At 40.3% G+C, this 27,345-nt stretch overlaps 1 protein-coding gene across 3 annotated transcripts in view; it reads left to right on the plus strand.

Annotated features, from left to right (window-relative positions):
• The window catches only part of LOC124790607 (serine/threonine-protein phosphatase 2A 56 kDa regulatory subunit gamma isoform), a 322,070-nt gene that overhangs the window by 206,422 nt on the left and 88,303 nt on the right, over positions 1–27,345 (plus strand). For all 3 annotated transcript variants that reach the window (XM_047257796.1, XM_047257797.1, XM_047257798.1), the window contains 2 exons: positions 16,483–16,616; positions 23,384–23,453. In XM_047257796.1, coding sequence (XP_047113752.1) covers positions 16,483–16,616; positions 23,384–23,453 — 204 coding nt within the window. The remainder of the gene's footprint in view (positions 1–16,482; positions 16,617–23,383; positions 23,454–27,345) is intronic.

Genomic DNA, 27,345 nt, shown 5'->3' on the forward strand with positions numbered 1-27,345 from the left:
AGGCTATCCGTGATCTGAAGGCTGACCGATCCATCGTCATTCTTCCGGCGGACAAGGGTTCCACGACCGTGGTACTTGATTGTCGGGAGTATGTGACTGAGGGACTGCGTCAACTTTCAGACAACACTACATACAAAGTTTGCCAAGGTAATCCCATTTCTGATGTCCAGGCGGAGCTTCAAGGAATCCTCAGAACCTTAGGCCCCCTACAAAACCTCTCACCTGACTCCATCAACCTCCTGACCCCACCGACAGCCCGCACCCCTACCTTCTACCTTCTTCCTAAAATTCACAAACCCAATCATCCCGGCCGCCCCATTGTAGCTGGTTATCAAGCCCCCACAGAACTTATCTCTGCCTACGTAGATCGACACCTTCAACCCATTACATGCAGTGTCCCATCCTTCATCAAATACACCAACCACTTTCTCGAACACCTGGAATCCTTACCCAATCTGTTACCCCCGGAAACCATCCTTGTAACCATTGATGCCACTTCCTTATTCACAAATATCCCGCACGTCCAGGGCCTCGCTGCGTTGGAGCACTTCCTTTCACGCCGATCACCTGCCACCCTACCTAAAACCTCTTTCCTCATTACCTTAGCCAGCTTCATCCTGACCCACAACTTCTTCACTTTCGTAGGCCAGACATACCAACAATTAAAGGGAACAGCCATGGGTACCAGGATGGCCCCCTCGTACGCCAACCTATTCATGGGTCGCTTAGAGGAAGCCTACTTGGTTACCCAGACCGGCCAACCCAAAGTTTTGTACAGATTTATTGATGACATCTTCATGATCAGGACTCACAGTGAAGAAGAACTCCAGATTTTCTTCTCCAACCTCAACTCCTTCGGTTCCATCAGATTCACCTGGTCCTACTCCAAATCCCATGCCGCTTTCCTTGACATTGACCTCCATCTGTCCAATGGCCAGCTTCACACATCCGTCCACATCAAACCCACCAACAAGCAACAGTACCTCCATTATGACAGCTGCCACCCATTCCACATTAAACAGTCCCTTCCCTACAGCCTAGGTCTTTGTGGCAAACGAATCTGCTCCAGTCCGGAGTCCCTGAACCATTAGACCAACAACCTGGAAACAGCTTTCGCATCCCGCAACTACCCTCCCGACCTGGTACAGAAGCAAATAACCAGAGCCACTTCCTCATCCCCTCAAACCCAGAACCTCCCACAGAAGAACCCCAAAAGTGCCCCACTTGTGACAGGATACTTTCCGGGACTGGATCAGACTCTGAATGTGGCTCTCCAATAGGGATAAGACTTCCTCAAATCCTGCCCGGAAATGATATCCATCCTTCATGAAATCCTCCCCACTGCACCAAGAGTGTCTTTCCGCCATCCACCTAACCTTTGTAACCTCTTAGTTCATCCCTATGAAATCCCCAAACCACCTTCCCTACCCTCTGGCTCCTACCCTTGTAACCGCCCCCAGTGTAAAACCTGTCCCATGCACCCTCCCACCACCACCACCACCACCACCACCACTACCACCACCACCTACTCCAGTCCTGTAACCCGGAAGGTGTACACGATCAAAGGCAGAGCCACGTGTGAAAGCACCCACGTGATTTACCAACTGACCTGCCTACACTATGAAGCTTTCTATGTGGGAATGACCAGCAACAAACTGTCCATTCGCATGAATGGACACAGGCAGACAGTGTTTGTTGGTAATGGGGATCACCCAGTGGCTAAACATGCCTTGGTGCACGGCCAGCACATCTTGGCACAGTGTTACACCGTCCGGGTTATCTGGATACTTCCCACTAACACCAACCTGTCAGAACTCTTGAGATGGGAACTTGCCCTTCAGTATATCCTCTCTTCTCGTTATCCGCCAGGCCTCAACCTCCGCTAATTTCAAGTTGCCGCCGCTCATACCTCACCTGTCTTTCAACAACATCTTTGCCTCTGTACTTCCGCCTCGACTGACATCTCTGCCCAAACTCTTTGCCTTTACAAATGTCTGCTTGTGTCTGTGTATGTGCGGGTGGATATGTGTGTGTGTTGTGTGCGCGAGTGTATGCCTGTCCTTTTTTCCCCCTAAGGTAAGTCTTTCCGCTCCCAGGATTGGAATGACTCCTTACCCTCTCCCTTAAAACCCACATCCTTTCGTCTTTCCCTCTCCTTTCCTCTTTCCTGATGAAGCAACCGTTTGTTGCGAAAGCTTGAATCTTGTGTGTATGTATGTATGTCTGTGTTTATTTGTGTGTGTATCAGCCTGCCAGCGCTTTCGTTTGGAAGTCACATCATCTTTGTTTTTAGATATATTTTTCCCACGTGGAATATTTCCCTCTGTTATATTCATATAATTAACTAACCTGGTATACATAAGCATTTCTAGGATTTTCGAGAAACCTGATGTCAGTGAAACTGATCTGTAGTTGTTGGGGTCATCCTTATACCCTTTCTTGTACACTGGCACCACCTTTGTTGTCTTCTTTTTCTCTGGAAAAACTGCATCTCTGAAAGAACAGTTTGCTGTGTTCAGCAGTGATGTTACTATCTGCTCACATACCAGCTTTATTACATGATTTGATATGTCATCATCACCAGCCGATTTCTTGGACTTCAGTTTCTGTATAGTTTTCCACAATTCATCTTCCATGACTGGTCTTAAGAGCATAGTACTGCATGACCTTTTTGGTACCTTAATACCCTTCTGTTTTTGACTATTTCTTTCCAATTTTAAATTTTCTACTACACTGATATAGTTATTATTCAGTATGTTTGTTATTTCCATACCATCTGTGACCACTGTGTTGTCTATTTTAATTGCCTTAAAACCACCACCTTTGTTTGACCCATCTTTTTCCTTTCTTTCAGCATTGATTGCATTCCAAGCTGACTTTGCCTTGTTTTTTGAGTTCGCTATGGTGGTGTCAATTGCTCTAGCTTGGCTTCTCTTATTGTTTTTCTAGACTTCTTTTTTAACATTTTATAGTTTTCAGCCTCGCCCATCCGTCTCAGGTCCTAAAGCTTCCTTCGCTGTTCTAGTATTTCACTGGTAAGCCACTGTGTTTGATCTTGCTGCCTTTCTTGTCTCTTTACTTTGGGAAATGCTACATTAAAATGTTACTTAATAGTTGAAAGAAATGCATCATATTTTTCATTTACACGCTGGGCCTGTAGTGTTTCTAAAGATGTTGATATTTTGTTCACTGATGACCCTAATTTCTTTGGTTGTTAGTTTTGGTCCTGATACTGTGTCATTACTTCTGCAAAAGCTGATTAGTTGTCCATGACGATCAGATATTTCTTTATGAACTACACGTGACTCATAGTTACACATAATAATAATAATAATAATAATAATAATAATAATAATAATAATAATAATAATGTTGTCCATAACTGTCTCACTTTGTGAAGTCACTGTTGTTGGTGCAGTTATTGTTACTTTCATGTTATGCTGTATTAACAATTCTTCAAAATCTTGTCTTATTTTTGTGTCTTTTTCCCATGTCAATGTTGAAGTCTCCACATATAATAAGATTTCTCTTCACATTCATTCTCAATAAGCTAGCAATTTTTTTCAGAAAGGTGCTAATATTGCCACATGGTGACCTGTACACACAAAACACTCTAAAATCCTATGTCACTATACCAGTAACTTCAAAGTCTTTTTCTCTAGCTGCGGGCAATGTTGCAGCTTCACTGTTTACATTCTTTAGTAGAGTACCTGTTTTAATATATATACAAATGCCACCACCCTTATATTTAGATCTGCAGAAGTAACTAGCTAGTTTGTAATCCTTTATTGCAACATTACGTATTTTACTTTCAGTTAGTCCATGTTCACTTATGCATAATGTGTCTGATCTTACTTCACTCAGGAGTACTTCTGCTTCTAATTTTTTGTTACCAGAGTATTGAATATTTTGATGAAGTACTTTTATGTAATTTTTCTTTTGTTGGTTTACATGTTATGAGCTGTGTTCTGAGGCAAATTGTTTAGTATCATTTCCTGTATACATAAATGATCTGGTGGACAGGGTGGGCAGCAATCTACAGGTGTTAGTTGATGGTGCTGTGGTGTACAGGAAGATGTCAAAGTTGAGTGACTGTAGGATGATACAAGGTGACTTAGATAGAATTTATAGTTGGTGTGATGAATGGCAGCTGGCTCTAAAATGTTTACTTAGTGCAAATGTGTAGGATAAACAAACCTGTAATGTTCCAATGCGGCATTAGTAGTGTCTTGCATGACACAGTCATATCATTTAAATATCTGGGCATTACATTGCAAAGCGGTATGGAAAGGAACGAGCATGTGAGGATTGTGGTGGGAAGATGAATGGTCAGCTCTGGTTTATTAGGAGAATTCTAGGAAAGTGTGGTTCATCTGTGAAGGAGATTGCTTATAGGATGCTAGTGCAACCTATTCTGGAGTACTGCTGGTGTGTTTGGGATCTGCATCAGGTCAGATTAAGGGAAGGCATTGAAGCAATTCAGAGACGGGCTGCTAGATTTCTTATCAGTTGGTTTGAACAAAATGCGAATTTTACAGAGGTCCATGGGAATCCGTAGAGGGAAGGCGATCTTCTTTTCGAGGAACGATATTGAGAAAATTTTGATAACTGGGATTTGAAGCGGACTGCAGAACAATTACTGTAGAGTATGGTATGTGGATTACTGGGTAACAAAAAAAATTTAGTGCGAAAGAGAACCTTAATATGGAATAATGAATGCTATTTTTCCTTCTGGTGTTGTAATTATGTACATCATTGATCCTTTTGAACTGTAGTGGATTATTTATGACAAACTTCATGAGGGAATAAATATACCAGTGAAGCAGCAGTCAGAATGCCTAACTCATTAAACAGATGTCGACAAGACGATCTTGGGTGAGAACCACATACAAGGTGTGATCAATAAGTAGTAGGACTGAATCTCTGTAGTGCAAATGGAGCAGTGGAGAGAGGTTGGACTGCCTGGGCGTGATAATGTGAAAGCTTCCGGAGAGACTGACATTTTCAGTCACCTGCAGGGAAGCGGAGAGAGAGCGTGTGTGTGTGTGTGTGTGTGTGTGTGTGTGTGTGTGTGTGTGTGCGTCCGTCCGTCCGTCCTCTGTTCAGTAGTGTGGCAGCGTTTCAAGATGGAGAAAAATGTCGAGCAGCGCTATGTCATCAAATTGTGCATGAAACTCGGGAAAACAGTGGCGGAGACATTAGAAATGATTAAGGATACCTACAGGGATGCTGCCTAGAGCCACTGCAGTGTTAGTGGCACGAGCTGTTCTGGAAGGGGTGGGAGCTCATTGAAGACAACCAGCGAGCTGGTCACCCATCAACTTCAAGGACTGATGAAAATGTGGCGAATGTGAAGGTGCTCCTGAACTCCAGCCACCACTTAAACATTTGATGGTTGATGAGTTGGGGACTTCATGCAGTACCATCAAAAAAAAAATTGTAACGAGGATTTGGCCGTGCGAAAGGTGTGTGCCAAGTTTGTGCCAAAAATCCTGATTGACAAACAAAAACTGAATCGTGTGTAAATACCCAGGAAATTTGAAACTGTGGCCTATAAAACCAAAATTTTCTTCACAATGTCATTGCTGGCAACGAATCGTGGTGTTTTGAATATGACCCAGAGACCAAATGCCAGAGCGCTCAGTGGCACACCGTCAGTTCCCTGCATCTGAAGAAAGCCTAAATGAGCAAGTCAAGGGTGAAAACCGTGCTCATTTACTTTTTTGACTGTGGTGTTGTGGTTTACTGGGAATTTGTGCCCAGTTTTATGTGGAAGTGCTTTAAAGATTGCGCAAACACATCCTGAGAGTGCAACCAGGCATTGCCGCTTGTTGGAAGCTGCACCATGCCACTGCGCACTGTGGGTGTTGAAACACCTGGCCAAGCACAGGGTTGCCACATTGCCTCACCCTCCGTACTGTCACTAGCAGACTACTTCCTGTTTCCCTGGCTCAAGTGGGACTTCAAGGGATACCAATTCAGTCTGTAGAAGACATCCAAAATGCCGGGACGGCGTCGCTAAAGAGAATCACAGAAGGAGAGTTCCAGAAGGCGTACGTGCAATCGGAATCGCGTTATATGCGTTGTGTTGAAGCACGAGGGTGCTACTTCGAGGAATACTAAGGATTTGTACCAGTTAGTTCAATAAAAATTTTTAAATTAATTCAGCCCTACTACTTATTGATCGCACCCTGTATTATTCTTAGAGCACATTTTAGGACAACAAAGAATTTATTTCTTAAAGATGAGTTATCCCAGAACATTATTCCATATGACACTATTGAATGAAACTATGGAAAATGTATCAACTTACTGATTTCTCTGTCCTGAAGATTGACAAGGAGTCTTTAAGTGCAGATGTGGCTGAACTAACAAGAGGAGGCCACGATGTTGAGATCACGGATTTACTTCAAACTTTGTATACCCTTAGTAGGCCATTAAAACAACATAATGTGAAGGTAGTAAGGTGGACTACCCGGGCAATTCCGAGTGAATCGTAAGAGAAGTTTTACATCTTTTCCGTAAATTGTGTACCTGTGCAAAGGGTTCATTGTGGTCATGTGGTTAGCGTTAGTGCAAGGCAAGTGGGTCGTTGATGAAGTGACGGATTATATCCCGCTGACACTTATTCTTTACTCTATATTATTTTCATCAATGTTCTCATTATTTAATTTGTGTGATATTTGAGAGGTAACATAATGAAGGAGAGAACACATGTATTTGCATGAAATTTCAATTTATGTTTTCCATGTCTATATGACGTAACATCCTGCAATGTGTGATGTCAAGAGCATATCTGACATGTAATTCTACATTGCTGTCTTGGTCTGTCACACTGCGACTTACTTTATTATGAATAATGTCATTCACATCATTATTTATCGATGTTTGACTTGGGGTTTCCGAGTCACTCTGTCCCTTGTCCTTGAAAATTTAATTACAAATAGTAAATTGTCAGGTAACATATGAAATACATTACAACTTTATGAAAACACTTGTGGGTTTTTTATTTTTTCTTATATTACCTCTCAAATGTCATATAAATAAAATAATGAAACAAGTGATGGAAAAATATATAATTTAAATAATAAGTGTTGCTAGGATTCGAACCATCACCTCGTCCGTGACTGCCTTTCCATTCACGAATGTTAATCACGTGGCATATGTGCAAGACTTCTCTTGCGATTTTCTCAGAATTGCTGGAGTAGTGCATCTTACTACTTTCAAATTATGTCTTTTAATGGCCTACTAATGGTGTACAAAGTCTGAAGTAAATCCGTGATCCCAATGTCTTGGCCTCCCTGTGTGAGTTGTTGTAAGATTTCCAAAATGTGCTTTTTCTAGCTTAAATTATCGTAGATAAGGACACCCAATAATTTTGAAATTTCAACCGTATTTATTATTTCCTCTCTGTGTGTTACACTTCTCATTGGTGTAGTAACCCTAGATGTGAAGAGCTGAATATGTTGTGTCTTTTTAAAACTGAGGAGGAGGTCATTCTCAGAAAACCAGTTTGTTTCTGTGTGCATGCTTGGGTTGATTACAGTACTAGTGTCGTCTCCAAAAACTAATTCTGCTCGTTTATATTGGATGGTAGATCATTTACATATGTGAGGAACAGTAGTGAAGCTAAGACTGAGCTGTCTGGAACCCCATACTTGATTTCTCACTAGTAAGAATTATGTGACTTGATTTCTCCTTAGTAAAAATTGTGTGTCCGTGCTGGGTTGGTTGAATTACTAAGTACAACTTTCTGCATTGTTTTGCTTAGATATGGCATTATCCATTGATGTAACTTCAATTTATGCAGGTGAATACTGTGATTCACAGAGTCAGATGCCTTAAGTAAGTCACTGAGAGAAACCAAGTGTTTTATTATTTAATGGTTGTAAAATTTGGTCAGTTATCATGTACGAGGGAAGATTGGGAAAGTAACACACAATAATCTTACTAACAAAGTTTAATAGGTAATAAAACAAAAAATTACAAATGAACTTAAATCTGTCACCACAATTTTCAACTCATTTCTACCATCGTGGTGCCAGTTTCAGTATATCCTGCTCGTAGAAGTCCATTTGGTTGAAGTATAGTCATCTGCAAAATAGTGATTTCACTTCCGCATCTGTCACAAAGCACTGACCGGCTAGGAATGGTGTATGGTGGAGGCTGGAGCATCTCCCACCAAATTTGGAGATTTTCTCATGAACAGGAATAGAAGCATAGGGGTGAGCGTTGTCATGAAGTTCGACATTGTCATCATTAATGTTGTCACATGTGTCACTAAGGGCATGATGCAACTTAACCATACTAAAATTTAGGCTGCAGCATTCACAGTGGGGCTTATTCAGCAAAGTCCACCAATAACACATCATGCGTATCCCAGAATACTGTCACAAGCATTTTCCTAGCAGATTGAGTTACTTTGAATTTTTTTTTTTTTTTGTACTGAGGAGCCAGCATGTTTCCACTCCAGAGGTCAGCTCGACTTCAGTCGTGTAGTGGTTTCCTATTTGCAAGTTCAAAGTATTCAGCAGTGATCTATTGGCTGACTACATTACATGTCCTATGCCCAGAATATCTGCTGACATTGGGTGGCTGTATCACGTGACATGAGCTATGATTCACTGACAAAAGCACATTGCAATCTTGATTTCAGTGCTTCAGAAGCTAATGTGCTGCATTTGGTGGAATTTGCATTTATACTTTTATTATTTTCATTCAGGAAAAATGTGTTTTTAACCAGGAAATCCAGAAAAAATTTGGTAATTTTTCTTTCTTGTCTGCATGTACACCAATTAGTTGCTAAGGTGAGATAATATTCTAGAATACATCACCTTCTCAAAAATTTTGAAAAACGATGTGAGCAGTGAAATAGGTCAGTAGTTATCGACATCACTTGTAACCATTCTGAGAGAGGGTTTAACAATGGCGTAATTCAGTCTCTCTGGAAAAATGCCTAGAGTTAGTGATGCATTACATATATCAGTAAGACGGGACTTAGAATATGTGAGCAGATCTTCAGCACTCAGTTGGAAACACCATCAAACTGACAACAATTATAGCGCTTTCATTCAGTTCAGTAGTAATGTTATCCTGTTCTGAGGTTGGTTTTTCCTGTTCTCTGATCTTCCTACCTGCCACCAGTTCACCCCCAGGAAAACTTAAAAGAAAACATCAGATTGCCAGTACAAATTTTCCGCAATCATACTGTCATCATTGGAAGGTGCTTCAAAGATCAAAAAATCAATTGCAAAAATTACAGTTTTGTTAGTCATGAGCATAAAAAGATGTCCTGTGAAACATTAATAAATGTCTTCTCTGAAAACTACCGAGAACAGGCAGATGTTGCGGAAGACCATTTGTGATGAAAATGTGTTACACAATAGCAGCAAATAAACACAATCTGTCAGAGAAAGCCCATATTGAAAGTGGTATCTCGACCATGAGGCAGTTGTATCAACAGTGATTACTTAAGTACAAATTGCAAGTAAAACAAACATAAGTAGTATCATATACAACCATGAGAATGGACAGTGTGCACCTGGTAACGAGTATGATCAATAAGAAACAAATTTTGTTCATTTGATATCTGATCATGGCAAATGAAAACAGAATCATCAGGAGAATAATAGAGAAATTATGGAAGAGCAAGAGCAATGTGAGAAGAGTTGTGGAGATCAGGGAAGTTACTGGGGAACTGCAAATTACCATAGAAGATTTAAAAAAGAAAACTTTTTTACGAAATTACTAAAGGCATTTAGTAAAGGCCACAAAATGAAGATAACTAATAATATAAGCCAACAGTAATGGAAATTCCAAAATAGGGGAAATGCAACTACTCACCTATAGTGGATTGATACATATCACACAGTAACTTATAACAGAAAACAGCACTCGCACTGACTTTCGTGCACTAGCTCTTTTTCCATCAATAGCACACACATACAGTTTGAGTGGTCATGTGTGTGAATGTGTGTGCCCTTGCTGGATAAAAAGCTAGTGCTCAAACTAGTGCAGATGCAGGTGTTTGTGTGTGTGTGTGTGTGTGTGTGTGTGTGTGTGTGTGTGTGTGTGTGTTACTATGCTCCGGGTATTGTTCAGGTATAGGTGAGTGGTTGCCTTTCATTTATTTTACGTAATAATATAGTCCAGTCAACAAAGGGATATTAGGTGGAAAATTTGTGTAGTTTCAAAATTTTGTATAGTAGTATGGGAGAATGTAATGCATAACATACTAAAACACATGATCAGTTGAGTGCGAGATATCTTGAAAAGTGTCATTTCTAGTGAAAAAGTTTTCCAGTACAAAATTAAACTACATTAAATTAAAAAAAAAATCCTATGATAATTATTCGAAACCCTCAGCTGCCAACAGGAGTTGTTCATATATTTCAATGGGGAAAGCTGAAAATGTGTACCCCGACGTGAACTCGATCCCGGGGTCTCCTGCTTACATGACACAGGAAGCGCTATCCTCTGTGCCCTTGGTGGCTCAGATGGATAGAGCGTCTGTCATGTAAGCAGGAGATCCAGGGTTCGAGTCCCGGTCGGTGCACACATTTTCAGCTGTCCCCATTGAGGTATATCAACAACTTCTGTTGGCAGCTGAGGGTTTTGATTAGTTACCATTTCTTTCTAGAGAAGCTGCATGGTCATCATTGGTATCTGTTCTATCAGAACAGTTACTACCTTCATATTTAAAAAAATCCTATTCATTTTTTCTTGAGGACTAGAAGTTTCAGCTTTGGAGAGGATGCAAAAATCATAGATTATTAAAAATAGTATTTTAATGATGTGAAATGAGATGTCGTGTGGCTAGGACCTCCCATCGGATAGACCGGTTGCCCAGTGCAAGTCTTTTTAGTTGACGCCACTTCGGCGATTTGCGCGTCGATGGGGATGAGATGATGATAATGAGGATAACACAACACCCAGTCCCCGAGTGGAGAAAATCTCCGACCCATCCGGGAATTGAACCTCGACCCCTTTACATGGCGGCATACCTAAAATTTATGTTTATTGTTAAGTGAAGAGGTTTAAAGGACTTGAAGAAAAGAAGGGGGAGGGGGCAGAAGTGTCCAGGTGTCAACAGGCACATTCTAAAATTGTGAAAACTTATTAGATTTCGGGGTAATCCTTTATGCATTTTGGCAGGTGGACTAGCTTGTGGTGTGGGTAGTGTTGAGTGCAGTGGTTAAAGAGGGAGATATGTGGGAGACCGGGTGAGGGATTGGGGGCAAGTGGCTGGCATCTTGGAGGGAGGCAACTGGTTTGCAAGCTAGGTATGCTGCAGGAAGGGGTAGCAGGTAACACGGGCTAGGCATTTGATGTACAGTTGTTGGAACCAGTGGGAATGGAACATGCTGAAGGTTTTTGGGGACATGAATTGGGAGTGGGTGACAGGACAGAAGATGAGAAAACTGTTTGGGTGAAGGTTGTGCGGACATTGAGTTACTGGAGATTGAAGTGGGAGTGGAGAATGTGCGGAAGGGACAAATAAATGTGGCTCAGGTTGAGGAGCAGTCACGGAAATTGAGTATGTTGTGCCACTGGGTGGTCAACTTTGTTCTTGGTAACAGGTCATTGATGACAGTTCATCTTGGTGGTGTGCTGATTGGTAGTCTCATTGACATAAAAAGCTGTACAGTGTTTGCAGCAGATTTGGTATATGACATGGTTACTTTCACAGGTGACCTGGCCTCTGACGGAGTAAGGTAGTCTTGTGATAGGACTGGAATAGGAGGTGCTGTGTGTATGGATTGGGGAGCTCTTGCCCCTTGGTCTACCACAGGCATAAGGTTCCTGTAGCTGTGTGTTGAGAGTGGGACTGGCATAGGGATCGACAAGGATGTTGTGTAGATTGTGTAGGCTGCAGAACACCACTTCTGGAGGCATGAGAAGGATCTTGGGTAGGATTACCCTCATTTCGGGACATGACACATAATAAAAGCCCTAACAAGGATATGGATCAGTTCTTCCAGTCCAGGATCATATTGGGTAACAAGGGGAGGCATGAGAAATCTGTTTGTGGACTAGATTTAGGAGGTAGTGCCTGTCTGTAAAGTCCTTCGTGAGACCTTCATCTTACGTGTGTACCACATCTAAGTGCAGTAGGACTGTATTAAGGGATAAATTAAGTTGCCGTTGTTGAAGAGGGTAGAAAGGCACGTGCAGCGGTTAGAAGCTTGAGGGAAGGTATGTCACCCAACTGTGGTCACGCATTTCCCTCCTTCATTAGGCCTGGGTCTGTAAAAATAAATGGCAAGTAGGCTGTTCCCAAATTTCTCTACCACACTATGTCAAAAAAAAAAAAAAAAAAAAAAAAAAAAAACTACATTATGTTTCATATAGCTATACCAACCATTCCACAGCTCACCTTATAAATCCCTGGCAACGCGGTATGCGGACATGCCCTGGCAACGCAGAATGCGAACATGCCCTGAGGTATCCATTCTCCACAAAGAATGTTAACCCTACATGAAATACAGATATGAACCCTCCCCACCCAGTAGTTCTCTGTTCTCTCATGTGACTAGACAAAACATCTTCACTGGGCTTATATTTACATAGTGGAGTCATTTTCAGTTTATTAAGTGGGTATTTATTTGCAGTTGTTAAATGAGCTGTTAAATAAAAAACCCAACAGTTGGAACTGTCAGCCTGTCTCAAGTGTAACACGTTATCAATATGTATTTGGCAATAGATTTTATTGACTTGCCACTATCACTGGCTGGAATACTCCACACAGCATCAGGTGTATGGAATGCATCACCGTGGACTCAGCTCTCCCAACAATTCACAAGGCTCAGTGGTTTAAATTGTCTCCTTCAGCCATGGAAGTAGGTCACGTATGTGTTACAGAACTTCAGATCTTTGAACACAAGCAATGCATTGCAGAAGTTTACTGTTAGAGATTTAAACATGATCAGTCCTATTCCATCAGAAATATTGACACCCACCTTGCAATGTATGGTATTTACCTAAGTAAAAGGCAATCTTGAATACAAGATCCCCCCCCCCCCCCTCTCTCTTTAATTTATTTTTTTAACATATTACAAGGTGTGATTGGAAAGTTTTAAGAATGGGCTTGTAATTGTACAATAGTGGTACGTACACGTTACTATGATGTATTTCCTCCAAAATAGTCCCCTTCTGACTGAACACACTGACTGCAATGGTGTTTCCATTTTTGGAAACATTCCTGAAAATTGTTTTCTTGCAGTGTGTTAAGGACACTCTCCATATTTGCCTGGATGTCTTCAGTTGAGTCAAATAGCTTCCCTTTCAGTGAAAATTTCAGTTCAGGAAACAGATAGAAGTCTGCAGGTGCCAAATCAGGGAAATATGGCGGTTGCGGAAGCACAGGAATTTTGAATTTGGTCAAAAATTTGACAATGGAGAAGGCATGATGATCCAGAGCATTGTCATGGTGTAGCATCCAACTCCTGTTTTTCCACAGTGCAGGCCTTTTCTTCCACACCTTTTTGCGCAAACATTCAAGGACACATTTGTTGTATTCCTGGTTAATTGTCTGTCCTCCAAGGGTAAACTCATGATGCACAATACTGGTAGAATCGAAAAGAGTCACCAACATTGTCTTCACCTTCGACCGACTTTACCGTGCTTTTTTTGGTCACGGTGAACCTGGAGTCTACCACTGTGAAGACTGCACTTTGGTTTCAGGGTCATGCCCATATACCCACGATTTGTCACCTGTAATTACCCTATTTAACAAATCTGGGTCATTTTTAGTCTGTTTAATCAGTTCTTGGTACACTTCAAGTCGGTATTGTCTTCGGTCACTTGACATCCCTTTTGGAACGAATTTCGCGGACACTCGATGAATGAATGTTCAGATCTTCAGTTAAAATTGACTGAACTGCATAGAAACTTGAATTAAGTTCATCAGCCATCTCCCTAATTGTAAGTCTGTGATCAGAACGCACTAAGTCACAAACTTCCACAACATTTTCATTCGTTTTTTTTTTTTTGAGGTGGAAGGACGGCCGAACTGTGGTTCATCTTCAAATGATTTGTGGCCATTTTTAAATCCGTTGAACCAGACGAAAACATTTGACCGGCACATACAATTATTTCCAAAAGCTGTTTTTAAAAGCTGAATAAGAAGTTCTGGGGAGATGTAGATGAAAAACAAGTAGCGCTCGTGGTGGAGGATTTCGCCTTTCTCAGAAGATCACTGAAACTGTCATATGGAAGATTGAGGATCAGTTTGCCTTGCAGCCTTGTACAACACTGCACAGAGATGTACGTAGAATATGTCTGTATGTTTTTCTTGTGTTTGAACTCTTACCTGTGTTGAATTTAATGTTAACACACTTCGTTGAACGTCTAACCCTTGCCCTAGCCGCACCACCCACTGTGGAAGGGTTGGTATACTTTGTGAAATGCCCTTTAGTTGCTCTTTGTCATGTAGTGCACTAGAGAGACTGTGTAATTGCCTGCTTGCCCTCCACTTTGCAGACCTACAGAGGAGGGAAGTTCACAACAACAACTGAGTGACCTACCTTACCTCGTGCTAATAATCTCCACCCCAAACTTTCCACCCTGTTCCCCCTTCCCCATTACACAGTTTATACCTTAATATGGTTCTACTGCAGTTCTACTACACACCACTTCTTAATCCACTTTATTTAACAATAAGCATCAATTCTGCACAACTAAAACACCATTTTCAATTATCTGGGATTTTTCTGTGCCTGGCAGCGTGGAAACTGTTAGTGCTAGAGAAAAAAATTAATAGGGCATTTTTAGAGGCAGTTTAATGTAGTTTAATTTTGTACTGGGAAACATTTTCACTAGATGCTGCAGTTTTGGAGATATTAAAGAAAAACCTGAAAAATGCCTTAACATCATCCCCCCACCCCCACCCCCGTCCATTGCATAAAAATTTGCGACAATACAAATTTTTTCTGCAAGTTGGCATTTTTTGGGTCTCCATTGACTGGGCTGACAGTGGTTTACAGAGTTTTAAGATTTCACCACAGTATAGCACCTTTTTATGGTCCAGTACTATTTGTTTTTCACTTGTGATTTATTCAACTAATGAGATACCCTGATTATTCTCCTGTTGATGACACTGGGACTGAAATGAATCAATCTGGGTATGCTATACTCTGCCGTAAGTTTAACATGGAACTTAACATTCTGCTATGTATTCTTGTGCGTCTATAGTCATCTCACCCGATGCTCTTTTTGCAAAATGTAAATCGCTGCCTGTCGGGCACCGTCGTGTGCAGCCATTGCGCTACATTTATGGGGTTCCCTCACTGTTCGCACTTCTCCTTTCCGGCTGCTGCAGTGAGCTTGCCGCAGTCTGCTGTCTCTGCCGCTGAGATCTGTATACTGGGTGAGGATTAGGCTTGCTGTAGTGTTAATGTATCATAACAGACCAACTTTGTAACGTCAAATTCCATATATGTGTGGTTTGTACAAATAAGCAGTATAATTGCCAATTCCACGTAGAACTATTTATAATGTCAGTGAATTAATATATAGTGAAATCGAACACATTGAGCACAATCTGTTTCTCACACTCTTAAAGGTTTTCTGTGGCTGTGTTTCACTAGAGGACATGAAACAATTTCACACATTATCATATCTGTAATGATTTGAGAACACTGCAGCTGTTTTTGTAAATATTACTGACTGACTATCTGCTCATGTGCAAAACTAGTTATGACAAAATAGTGTTTGTCGAAAAATTGGCAGATTGCAGTTTTTTTGCTTTGGTGATATTAACTTTTCACATTTTCACAGCACGACAACAGCACTGGAGCACAAATGACAGGAAAAAGAAAGCAACTGTCAAATAAGATCTGAACCTAGAACTACACGGGTGAAACCTTAAACACGGTGATTGGCAAAATAGTTAAGACTGTCAGTGTTTTGCGTAACTCACCGTGCCATTAATGCTACAAAACAGTGGAAAACTGATAAATATGTAGGGATGATTTCCAGTGACATCTAACATCTGGTGTGGGTGCACTGCTGCTCACAACAAGTAGTATATGAGCATGCTAATGAGTTGTTTCTTTACATGAGAATAGACCTTCTGACGAGGAAAGTGTATAATCGAGATATAAATAGAATGTATTCAGGTGTTCTTCAGTGGGAGAGACTTCCATTACCCATGATAAGTTATTTACACATTTGCTTGGCTTGTTGGTAAGGTTCTTTTGGAGTACTAGTATAAAATTTGAAAATGCAATATTTGTTGGCTGGATGTTAGTAATGTAGAGAGAGAGAGAGAGAGAGAGAGAGAGAGAGAGAGAGAGAGAGGGGGGGGGGGGGGGGGTTGGTCGGAAAAGAAAGAATCTTATGTGACCCCATTTCATGAAACAATGCCACTGGGTCTTAAAATTTCTTTTTCATTTCCTGTCAGTCATGCTGCAGCCATATAATTTTAGTACAGTATGCAATGGTTACAGTAGTTGCAAATATAACAGTGTCCTATTGCACCAGTTTGCAGTGAATCTGTTTCGGACGCTGCCACCTTCGAGTAATCCCAACGGGGCGGAGTTTGATCCTGAAGAGGACGAACCCACCCTGGAGGCAGCGTGGCCCCACCTGCAGCTTGTCTACGAGTTCTTCCTACGGTAATTATGCATTTGTCAATTCTTGTAAGTAAGATGTGATCACTAGGTTGAAAATAGGCTGAAAATGTGATATGTCAGTGACCGTAGTAGCACAAGTCTAGGAGTAGCTGGTACTTCTCTATCTTCCTTTGTAAAGGAATATTTGAAATTGGAATTCAGTATTTTTGCTTTTGCTTTGCTACACTCAATTTTAACTTCTATGGACACTAACTGTGGTGCAACAGGTTTTTATACTTTACTAGAATTTCTTTGGCTTTTGTGAGAGATATTCCAGTAAGATTTTGCGAAGGCTGTTATTGAAAATTTCACAAACTGCCCACTTGACAGCTGAGTGTGTGCCATTCAGCATTTCTCTGTTTATAGCGTTATCTTTTGCAGTGTGAACATTTGGCTGTAGTTCTATTCCTATATATTTTCTGGTTTTATGTATTTTAATCATCTTTGTATCTAGTCCTTCCTTTCTTTTTATATGACCCGTATTATGAAGTATACACCCTGAGACAATTGGGAAATCCGAGAAAAATCGGGAACTTTTCATTGAGAAAACCGGGAGAAACCGTGAATTTTTATTTTTATTTATTTATTTATTTTCATATTTTAATTTTGACTGCTAATAACTGATACTCGACAAAGAATTTTACTGTCTCCCACTACTGTAGAATAATACTGCAGCAATAAAACCAGGGTGTATATGACCTCTGACAACCGGGAGATCTGGCAAAAACCGGGAATTTTTTCATTCGGGAGAAAACCGGGAATAACCCGGGAATTTTTTGGAATTCCGGGAATTTTTTGGAATTCCGGGAATTTTTCGTTGTTTTAGTTTTCAGATAAATTTTTGTAATTTCGACTGGTATGAATCGATACTACTGCAGAATAATACTGCAACAATAAAACGTGAATGAAAGAAAAAAGGAACATAAAACGTGCATGTGCAGTTGCATCTCGTATGAGCAGTACCTTGCCCTGCTTCTGGCTGTTTAAGCTGTGTCAGTGGTAGCACCAAGCAGCCAGAGAATTTTGCTGTCATACCAAAGCTGCCAGATTCGTGCATGTGCAGAGCAGTCTGAATTGTTGTGGAGAGAGGTAGTCTATGTGACCTGTGTTGATGTTCAGTGATTTTGCCTTTTCCTTTTCGTTTGCAGTTCTCACGTCAGATGAAAACAAAATGGATTCCTGTGGCCGAGAGCTATCAAGTGAATTAAAATACATTCACATAATTACGGAAGGTTAAAATTTTAGTTCGTTTTCTGATTTTATTTTATTTCGACATTTTTCGCAGTCGGCATTAATTGCCTTGCAGTTCAATGAAGTTACTTTTGTCGGTTTGCTAAAGAAGTTTCACTTTTATTAATCTTTTCTGCAGGGGTAGTCAATTTATTTGAAAGAGAGTGGTTCTTTCCACATTACTGGCTGGTTTAAACCATTTGCTTAATTTCAAGTGCACGTTTTCATCATTTGGCATGTATAGCATTATGCCATAATAAAGAACCAAACATAAGTTAATACAGTATTGGTACTCCAAGAAAATTTGCATCTCAAAGAGCACAGGTTGAGGCCTACTTCATTGTGAACCTGGACCTATGAACGTGCACTTCAAGCCGAATTATGCTCGTGGAGTATTTTCTGATGTGATGTAAGATCCCTTCATGCATTATACGTAAGAACAAAGAGGCTTCCTACGTCATTGTAGCTGCACATGCCTGTTTTCTGGCGTGCTCTGGCAACTGCTAAAAAGAACCTATTTGTAACTGGTCGCGGGAAAATATTGCAATCGGTTGTTTGAAAAGTATTACCTTCAGACTAAATTTCCTTTTATGCAAGATGAATTACATTAAATGTGAGAATGTGTGATGAATTTCTTAAATCACAAAGCATTTGACACTCATTTAGAATTTAATACTTTTTCTGGTTTTCTGGGCTTGAAATTCTTCCAAGTGGTTGGTCGTCATTTATGTCATTATTTAAAATTGTGTTGACATGATTGTTTAATGTATCTTAAGCTGTAATACATACAAATAAGACCAATTATATGTGAAAGCTTAGCTTTTCCTGTAGCTCTGACTGCATCACATATCCCATGCTCTGAGCTTCTGCTATTCTCGGATGGCGAGATCACATGAGATGAGCTATGATTGACTTAGAAAAGGCGTTGTTATCTCAATTTCCATGCTTTGGAAACTACCGTGCTGTGTTTGGTGTAATTCGAATTTATACTTTCATAATATGGGAGTATGCAGCATATCATAATACGAGAATACACAGTGTATATGGTGCTGTGTGTGTCTTTCAGAAACAAGACTATTTTCCCCCCCCTGGGTTTCGTTTTCTAAAGTGCCAGGAAGTTCTACAACGGTGTATAAGATTTGAACCATTCAAAGGATTGATAACTTTTACAGTCCTGGGGAAAATACACTGCTACTTAACATGGAAAAAGTGTATTTTTTTTACCGGGAAACCAGGGAAGAATCCAGGAATTTTCTGTGAATACGCTCTGTGTATTTATTGTATGCATATTTAATGTTTACACTGTAGACTATTTACATGTAATTAATTCACATGATCTTTTATGCCACACACTAAATAAAAATGTCTCAATAAGAGATGTAATTGATAATTTGTCCATATATGAAAAATTCGAAAGTAATGGTACAATTCGGACTGGATTGTCAAAATCAGAACAGAAACTATTGAGGGATTTTTCATCTCTCCGGGTTTGTAACAAATGGAAATTGCAGAGAAGCTTCAAAATAGAAACTAATTTTTGACATGTGCAGTAATGTTAATCTTCACAGTAGCAAATCACTGACAAACACGAGTGGCCATTGCACTTGCTCTCTAGAAGAGTAATTTCATGTCAGTTAAATGTGGCACTCAGCCTGATGCACCCAGATTTCTTTCAAATTTGGTGCATTCAAGCATGCATCCTAATTAAATCGTATGTTCATTTTTGTTAGTTTCTCCATAACTACCCTGCCCGTAGTTAACCAAAACTTATACACCATTTTGCAATGTAATTTGTACCAAACAGTTCAAACACATAATCAGTCAACCTTATCACACTTGGAAAATACGGACATGCACCTAAGAAACATGCTGGAAGTGCAGGACTGTGTTCTTCACACTTTTGTAGTTCTTTCACTTTACGCCTTTCAACTGTTAACCTAAAATTCTGGTCTGAATTGTGAAGGGTATTTTTCAGGTGGGCTATGATTTTTGTTTCTAAATTTTTTTCACACTCTTCTTTTTCCAGTTGTGTCATACAAGTATACTCCAATGCTAAGGCAACTTTTTTTTTTCAATTTTTGCTTTAGGTATTTTTTTTTTCTCAAGCTGAAGCCTCTTTTCCTCCTCAGGAGAGTGACCTTAATACTGAAGGCTGATATCTATAGAATCAATTGCCAGATCTGATGCTATTTCATCTTCACATACATCATCTCTGGAAGTACCTAACTCAACTAAGGCAACACCTGCATGGGTTGATGGGTTTTGTGATATTTCCTTCCTGCATTTGCTGCAAATTTTGCCTCCTAACAGTACATTAGGAGATTTGTTTACCACCCACTCCTGAACATTCCTCAAACTCTTCTGTTCTCTTGCATGGCCTGCATCAAATGGATTGCAACAGTAAAATTTTGACTTGAAATCCATTTTTTACCAACTATTACTAAATATTACTTCACAGTGCATGTAGACTGCAGTTTGAGTAAAAAAGCCACACCCATGAAACAAGCTAATGAAGATTTGTTGCAATAATTGTCTCTGATTGGCTGTTCACAGCAACAAAGGTTCATCATTTGGTCAGAGAAATAGTGACTGCTATTGGCTGCTGTTCTGGAAATACCCAAATACATATCTGTTTATGAAATTTGGTTAGTGGACTTGAATTTGAAAATCTCAGAAGTCCATCATGTTGCATATCAGTGTAGATCTTTACTCATAAACTTTTCATTGCATTATCTGGATTACATATTGTATATATACTGATAGAGCACTGAAAGACTTAATTCAAAGCAAGGCCCCGGGAGTAGACAATATTCCAGTAGAACGACCGGTAGCCTTTGGAGAGCCATCTGTGAGAAAACTGTACCATCTGGTGAGCAAGGTGTATGAGACAGGCAAAATACCTTCAGACTTCAGGAAGAATGTAATAATTCCAATCCCAAAGACAGCAGGTGTTGAGAGGTGTGAAAATTACCGAACTATCAGATTAATAAGTCACGGCTGCAAAATACCAACACAAATTCTTTACAGACGAAAAGAAAACTGATAAAAGCCAATATTGGGGAAGATCAGTTTGGATTCCGTAGACATGTTGGAACATGCGAGGCAATACTGACCCTACGACTTCATCTTAGAAGCTAGGTTAAGGAAAGGTAAACATATGTTTCTAGCATTTGTAGGCTTGGAGAAAGCTTTTGACAATATTGACTGGAACACTCTCTTTTCAAATTCTAAAGGTGGCAGGGGTCAGATATAGGAAGCAAAAGGCTATCTACAATTTGTATGGAAACTGGGTGGTAGTCGTAAGAGTCGAGTGGCATGAATGGGAAGCAGTGGTTGAGAAGGGAATGAGATAGGGTTGTAGCCTATCCCCGATGTTATTCTATCTGTATATTGAGCAACCAGTAAAGGAAAAAAAGAAAATTTTGGAATAGGAATTAAAATCAATGGAGAAGAAATAAAAACTTTGAGGTTCGCCAATGACATTTTAATTCTGTCAGAGACAGCAAAGGGCCCGGAAGAGCTGTTGAATGGAATGGACAGTGTCTTGAAAGTAGGATATGAGATGAACATCAACAAAAGCAAAACGAGGATAATGGAATGTATTTGAATTACATCAGGTGATGCTGAGGGAATTAAATTAGGAAATGAGACACTTATAGTAGTCGATGAGTTATTTTATTTGACCAACAAAATAGCTGATGATAGTCAAAGTAGAGGGGATATAAAATTTAAACTGCCAAAGGCAAAGATGAGTTTCTGAAGAAGAGAAATTTGTTAACATCGAGTATAGATTTAAGTTTCAGGAAGTCTTTTCTGAAAGTGTTTGTATGGAGTGTAGCCATGTATGGAAGTGAAACATGGAAGATAGTAGCTTAGACAAAAAGAGAATAGAAGCTTTCAAGATGTGGTGCTACAGAAAAATGCTGAAGATTGGATGGATAGATCGCATAACTAATGAGGTGGTACTGAATGGAACTGGGGAGAAGAGAAATTTGTGTCACAACTTGACTAGAAGAAGGGATCAGTTGGTCAGACATGTTCTGAGGCATCAAGGGATCACCAATTTAGTACTGGAGGGATGCGTGGAGGGTAAAAATCGTAGAGGGAGACCAAGAGATTAATACACTAAGCAGATTCAGAAGGGCGTGGGTTGCAGTAGTTATTCAGAGATGAAGCAGCTTGCACATGATGGAGTAACATGGAGAGCTACATCAAACCAGCCTCTGGACTGAAGACCACAATAACATCATCATCTAGATTAAAAGCAGAATTATGTTCATTTACGTTCAGAGAGATGCTTGTAAATTTCACACAATATCCACACTTTGCAGAACTGTAACTTTTCTCTTATCTGGATCATTGGATGCACCAGATTTGAAAGAAACCCTGGGATGATTAGGTCGAAAAAATTTTTTTTTCTGTGTTTAATTGACATGAAATTACCAAGGAATATTCACCATTGGAGGAGGCAGGTTGCTGAGTCACTCCCACGTAGGAGTCCAGACACGGCCTAGTTAGCGCAGTAAGATATGTCGGGCGATCGTGACGGAGTACTTAGCCCAGCTTGGCGTGTGGTGTGTGTGTCTGCTGCAACAATGAAATGCTTAGATAAATATTTTTGGAAGTAGATAGCCCATGTTCCCAATATTTTTGTGGTTCAGTTTATTGCTGTTTTTGCGTGTGTGCATTAGTGAATGTGTGCATGCTAGAAATGAATATTTTTGAAAATAAATAATTATAGGCAGATAGAAAAGCGTACTTGCTAAAGTAGTGGTATTTAATAATACTATACTTTTCTTTTACATTATGTCCTTATCACTTTTAATCATTGTGACATCTCCTGGTACATTGGGAGAGGCACCCTCAGTGTGTGAATTTTGAATACAAGCGTTCACTGTGGAATTCGTGCAGGTCTGACGTAAATCACAATAAAGACACTAGATAGAATTTTACTAATAAAATGTGCATTATCGTTCGCTAGGATTGCGAAGTGATGTCAGTATATATTAGTTAAAATTGTAAGTTAAGCAAAATACAAATGTAACTTGCTCAGTGTGTGGCAAGGCAGTGAGCAAAAATAGACAGAAGTCTTAGGGTGAAAGAAATGCATTTGTGATCTTACATAGAGAGATGCTCAGCTGATAAAACGGCTGGCCATGTGGGCACATTTAACGTGCAGCTAAAGGAGTGTGCACGGTAGTCTCTAGATGTGAACGGAATCATGTATGCACATACATAGAGGAAGTGGTGTGCACCGACACACGTACCTCTTCCTGCTTGCGGGTCGAGCACAGTGCGTGGTGATTTGGTGCCAGGGGTACAGATGTAAATGCACCTTTAGAATTATTCCCCATTCGACTTTGCTCTGCTTGTACCCCTATTGACATTGTTGTGCTCGTAATGCCACCAGGCGACATTCGACGTTGAGGTGGTCGGTGGCCACAATGTTTTGTTTCCTATTAGGCAGTTTTTGTAACCTGCCTGTAATATTTAAATAAATACAATGGAAATATGACAGTTCTACATACTTTGTGTTGCAGGTTCTTGGAGTCTCCAGACTTCCAGCCAAATGTTGCAAAGAGATACATCGACCAGAAATTTGTTTTACAGGTAATGTTAAAATAAATAATTTAGGATACTGTCTGCTTATCAGCTGCTGAAACAAACAATTGATGAAGGTGGTGTAGCATGTGCCAAAACACACACACACACACACACACACACACACACACACACACACACACGGAGAGAAAGATAATAACATTGGAAATGGAAATTTTAAAGCTTTGTTATTGGGAAATGCAAAATAGTGTAAGGAATGTTCACATCTATTAAAAACAGTGAGAGTTCATCCCAATACTGTTCCATGGGTGGTATAAAGTGCAGGAACCACAATCTGCGCAATAATAATAATAATAATAATAATATTATGTTGATGCTGCACTGGGAGCAACACTTGGGTCTTTTACACGTCTCTTTGCAAGTGTGTGTTTGTTTCAAGTTTTTAGTACTTCAATCTCAAGTTTCTTCAGTTGACATGCTTTAATAGAAGGTGAACTGTCTTTTCGTAATTACTACTGTAGCAGATTCTTACACAAAAATATATCACAGATATTTCAGTGTCTTGATTCACATTTCATGTCTATCTACTTATCAGTTTGTATTTCTCTCTATTCATTAATCATTTGTGAATTACTTTATCTTTGCTTGTGCTACGTGTTGTCTCAAATTGTGTGTGTCGCTGAGTCCCACGTTGCTAATCGTGCTGATTTTTTTGAATCTTAGTTGTTGCATCATTTTATTCTAATTTAATCCACAACCTGTACAGAGATCAAATTCTGACTTGACTTTCTCTTTTGCTGAAATCTCTGTTTTTCTTCCTGTTCTGCTACATATTTTGAAGAACAAATGTTTGGCTTCAAAACCAAAGTGTGTTTTACCTGACCACAATATTATTGCACTCTGCCTCCGTGGCTGTTATCGGCAACATGTGGTGACGTTACAGTAAACAAGTACAGTGGTGGCTAACTTGACGAAATGTCACAATAGAAGTGCACGGTAAGCTGACTGAAGCACCCCTCCTTCCCAGGTGCAATAACATTGTGGTCAGCTAATAAGGTCGTGCTGGGGGTGGTAAGTAAGAAGTAGTAGTAGTAGTAATAGCAGTAGTTGCTGTTGCTTTTGCTGCTGCTGCTGCTGCTGCTGCTGCTGCTGCTTTGACCTTCGGCCCAAACACTGGTTTGATACAAAGCTCCACGCTAGTGTCTTCTGTGCAAGCCTCTGCTTCTCTGATTTATTACTACAACCTCATCTGTTCTAACACGCTTACCTTATTCATAACCTGGTTCCCTCTACAGTTTTTACCATCATTAGTTTCTCTATTACCAAATACAGAATACCTGGATGGTGTCCTAATTTCCTGTAGCACCACATCTCTAAAACCTCTATTCTTGTTTGAACAAGATGTCTTGCTCATTGTTGTTGTTGTTGTTGTTGTTGTGGTCTTCAGTCCGGAGACTGATTTGATGCAGCTCTCCATGCTGTTATATCCTGTGCAAGCCTCTTCGACTCCGAATAACTAGTGCATCTTACATCCTTCTGAATCTGCTTAGCTTATTCATCTCTTGGTCTCCCTCTGATTTTTACCCTCCACACTTTCCTCAAATACTAAATTGGTGAGCCCTTGATGCCTCAGTATGAGCAAATGATCCCTTCTGCCTCTCATGTTGTGGCACAAATTACTCTTCTCTAGCTTGTATATGAGGATAAACTATAGACAAATAGCTTTACAGAAGAATTTCTAACATTTAAATTTATCTTAACAAATTTCTCTTTTTCAGAAATGTTTTTCTTTCTGTACCCTTCCAATTCTGCCATCTATAGTTGTTTTGCTACCTAAATATCAAAACTCACCTACTACTTTTAATGTCTTCTTTCCTGCTCTGTTGACTGAATGCCATTACCCTTGGTTTACTTTTGATGATGATCATATTTTAACCTGTTTCCAAGACAGTTTGTGTCCCAATCAACAGCTCTTCAAAGTCCTTTGCAGTTTCTGATGACAAAATTTAAACTTCTTTGACAAACAGCTTGTGACTTACGAGCCTAATATGTTAGTGCCACACCGTGGCAGTCCAGAAAGGTACTTAGCATCACATTGCCCATTGGTAGTATATTGGTGTGCATTTAGAAGAAATCACTTGTAAGAACTTGCATGAGATGTATGCCCAACAGTGAACAGTTAGAAGGGTAACTTTTGTCTGCTCATGCAAAGCTGTCGGTGAATGAAGTCGTGATGTGAGGACTGGCAACTGCGTTCTGCTGCAATTTGGACTGCAGCAATGTGTGAGTACAGTTAAGGCACCAAAATATTTATTCAGTTCAGTATAATAGCACCACATGGTGCAGTGTTCCAAGGCTGTTTCAAATGAGCAACGATATATAAATGGAATATTCGTGGCAACTAAATATCGAAGTGCCTCTGCTGTGTTATTCCTGTACTGAAACATGCCTGTCGAATGTTTTCTGTTTTTTCCCCCACTTTGGCATGGAAGTGTCATGTGTTGTGATAGTTGCCTGCTGTGCAGTTTTGCCTCGGAACGTCCTTACAAATAGTTGAAATACAGGTTTTTCCCGTAAGAGTGCGCAAAAATTTAACACGACATAGAGAATGCTCCACCGAACAGTTTGAGGCAGGGGAGCCAGCTTAAGGAGACAATAGCAATAAAATCACATTACCGTGTACTTTTTTATTTACATTAGTTAACTGCAAATACCATCACTGACACAATGAATGCACGATTTGTACAGTACCTCACAAAATGTGCTGAAACAGTCAGCCATCGAACTCAGGACAAGTCTGACATCGATAAACAAGATTTTGGCACACCCCGACAATTATCCCTGGTGTGTTTCAAATTACATCGCAGGCAACTACAATTCTCTAAACTATTTCCAACTCTGTATTGAGTGGGGTCTCGTACACAAGTGACTAGATATCCCCATAGGAAATAATCAAGGGGATTCAGGTCAGGTGACCTCACAGCCCATTACAATCCAGTGACCAGGAAACATTGAGATGGCTGCAGACATCCACACTGAAATGAGGTGGTGCACTGTCACGTTGTATCCACATCCTCTTGTGAACAGCCAAGGACACATTCTCCATCAATGCTGGTAGAACTCTTTGCACGAACCTCAAGTACATGGGGCCATTCAGATGGCCAGACAGAAGATGTGGCCCAGTGAGATTGTCGCCTACAATGCCGGCCCAGATATTCACAGCAAAATGTATTTGATGGTGTGACTCTACTATAGTGTGATGGCTTTCCTCATCCCACACATGGCTGTTCCTGTTGTTCGAAATACCATCACAATCAAATGAGGCCTAGTCAGTAAACAGCATGATTTGGAGGAAATCTGGTCGCTCAATCCATTGTTGGAGCAGCCAGTGACACAGTGCGACCCTTGATGCAGAGTCAGTCACAAACGTTCCGTGGTATCATTGTAGGTGATATGGGTGCAATTGTTCGTGGAGTACTCGCCACATGCTAGCATGTGCAGTGCCCATTTCTAGTGCAATACAGTGAGTACTTGTAGTGGGACCCACTGCAACACATTCCAGCACCCCCTCTTGAAAATCGGGTGTGAGAGTAGTTCTCATGTTGCCAGGTCCTTTGTTTCTTCTTTCCTATGAACCAGTCTCCTGCATTCATTGACTGAGAGAAATAAGCACTCGTCGTGATACATGATGCCTGTTGGGAACCCTGTACAGCCTTTCAGCAGCGAGAGCATTGCAGTGATCTCCATACACAAATTGCATGTCAGTGAGTTCTGCGAAACTGTACCGGTATTGCTCCATCGTATTGTACTATACATCTCTGAATAGCACTGAGTTTTGACTGGTTCTGTAAGGGATTCATAGCGTGTTCTGTCATGGGATAGTGTAAATATGATACAACAGAGCCACCTTATGGACAAGTAAAGTATATAAAATCTACAT

This window comes from Schistocerca piceifrons, chromosome 1 (assembly GCF_021461385.2).
Source record: "Schistocerca piceifrons isolate TAMUIC-IGC-003096 chromosome 1, iqSchPice1.1, whole genome shotgun sequence".
Lineage (NCBI taxonomy): Eukaryota > Metazoa > Arthropoda > Insecta > Orthoptera > Acrididae > Schistocerca > Schistocerca piceifrons.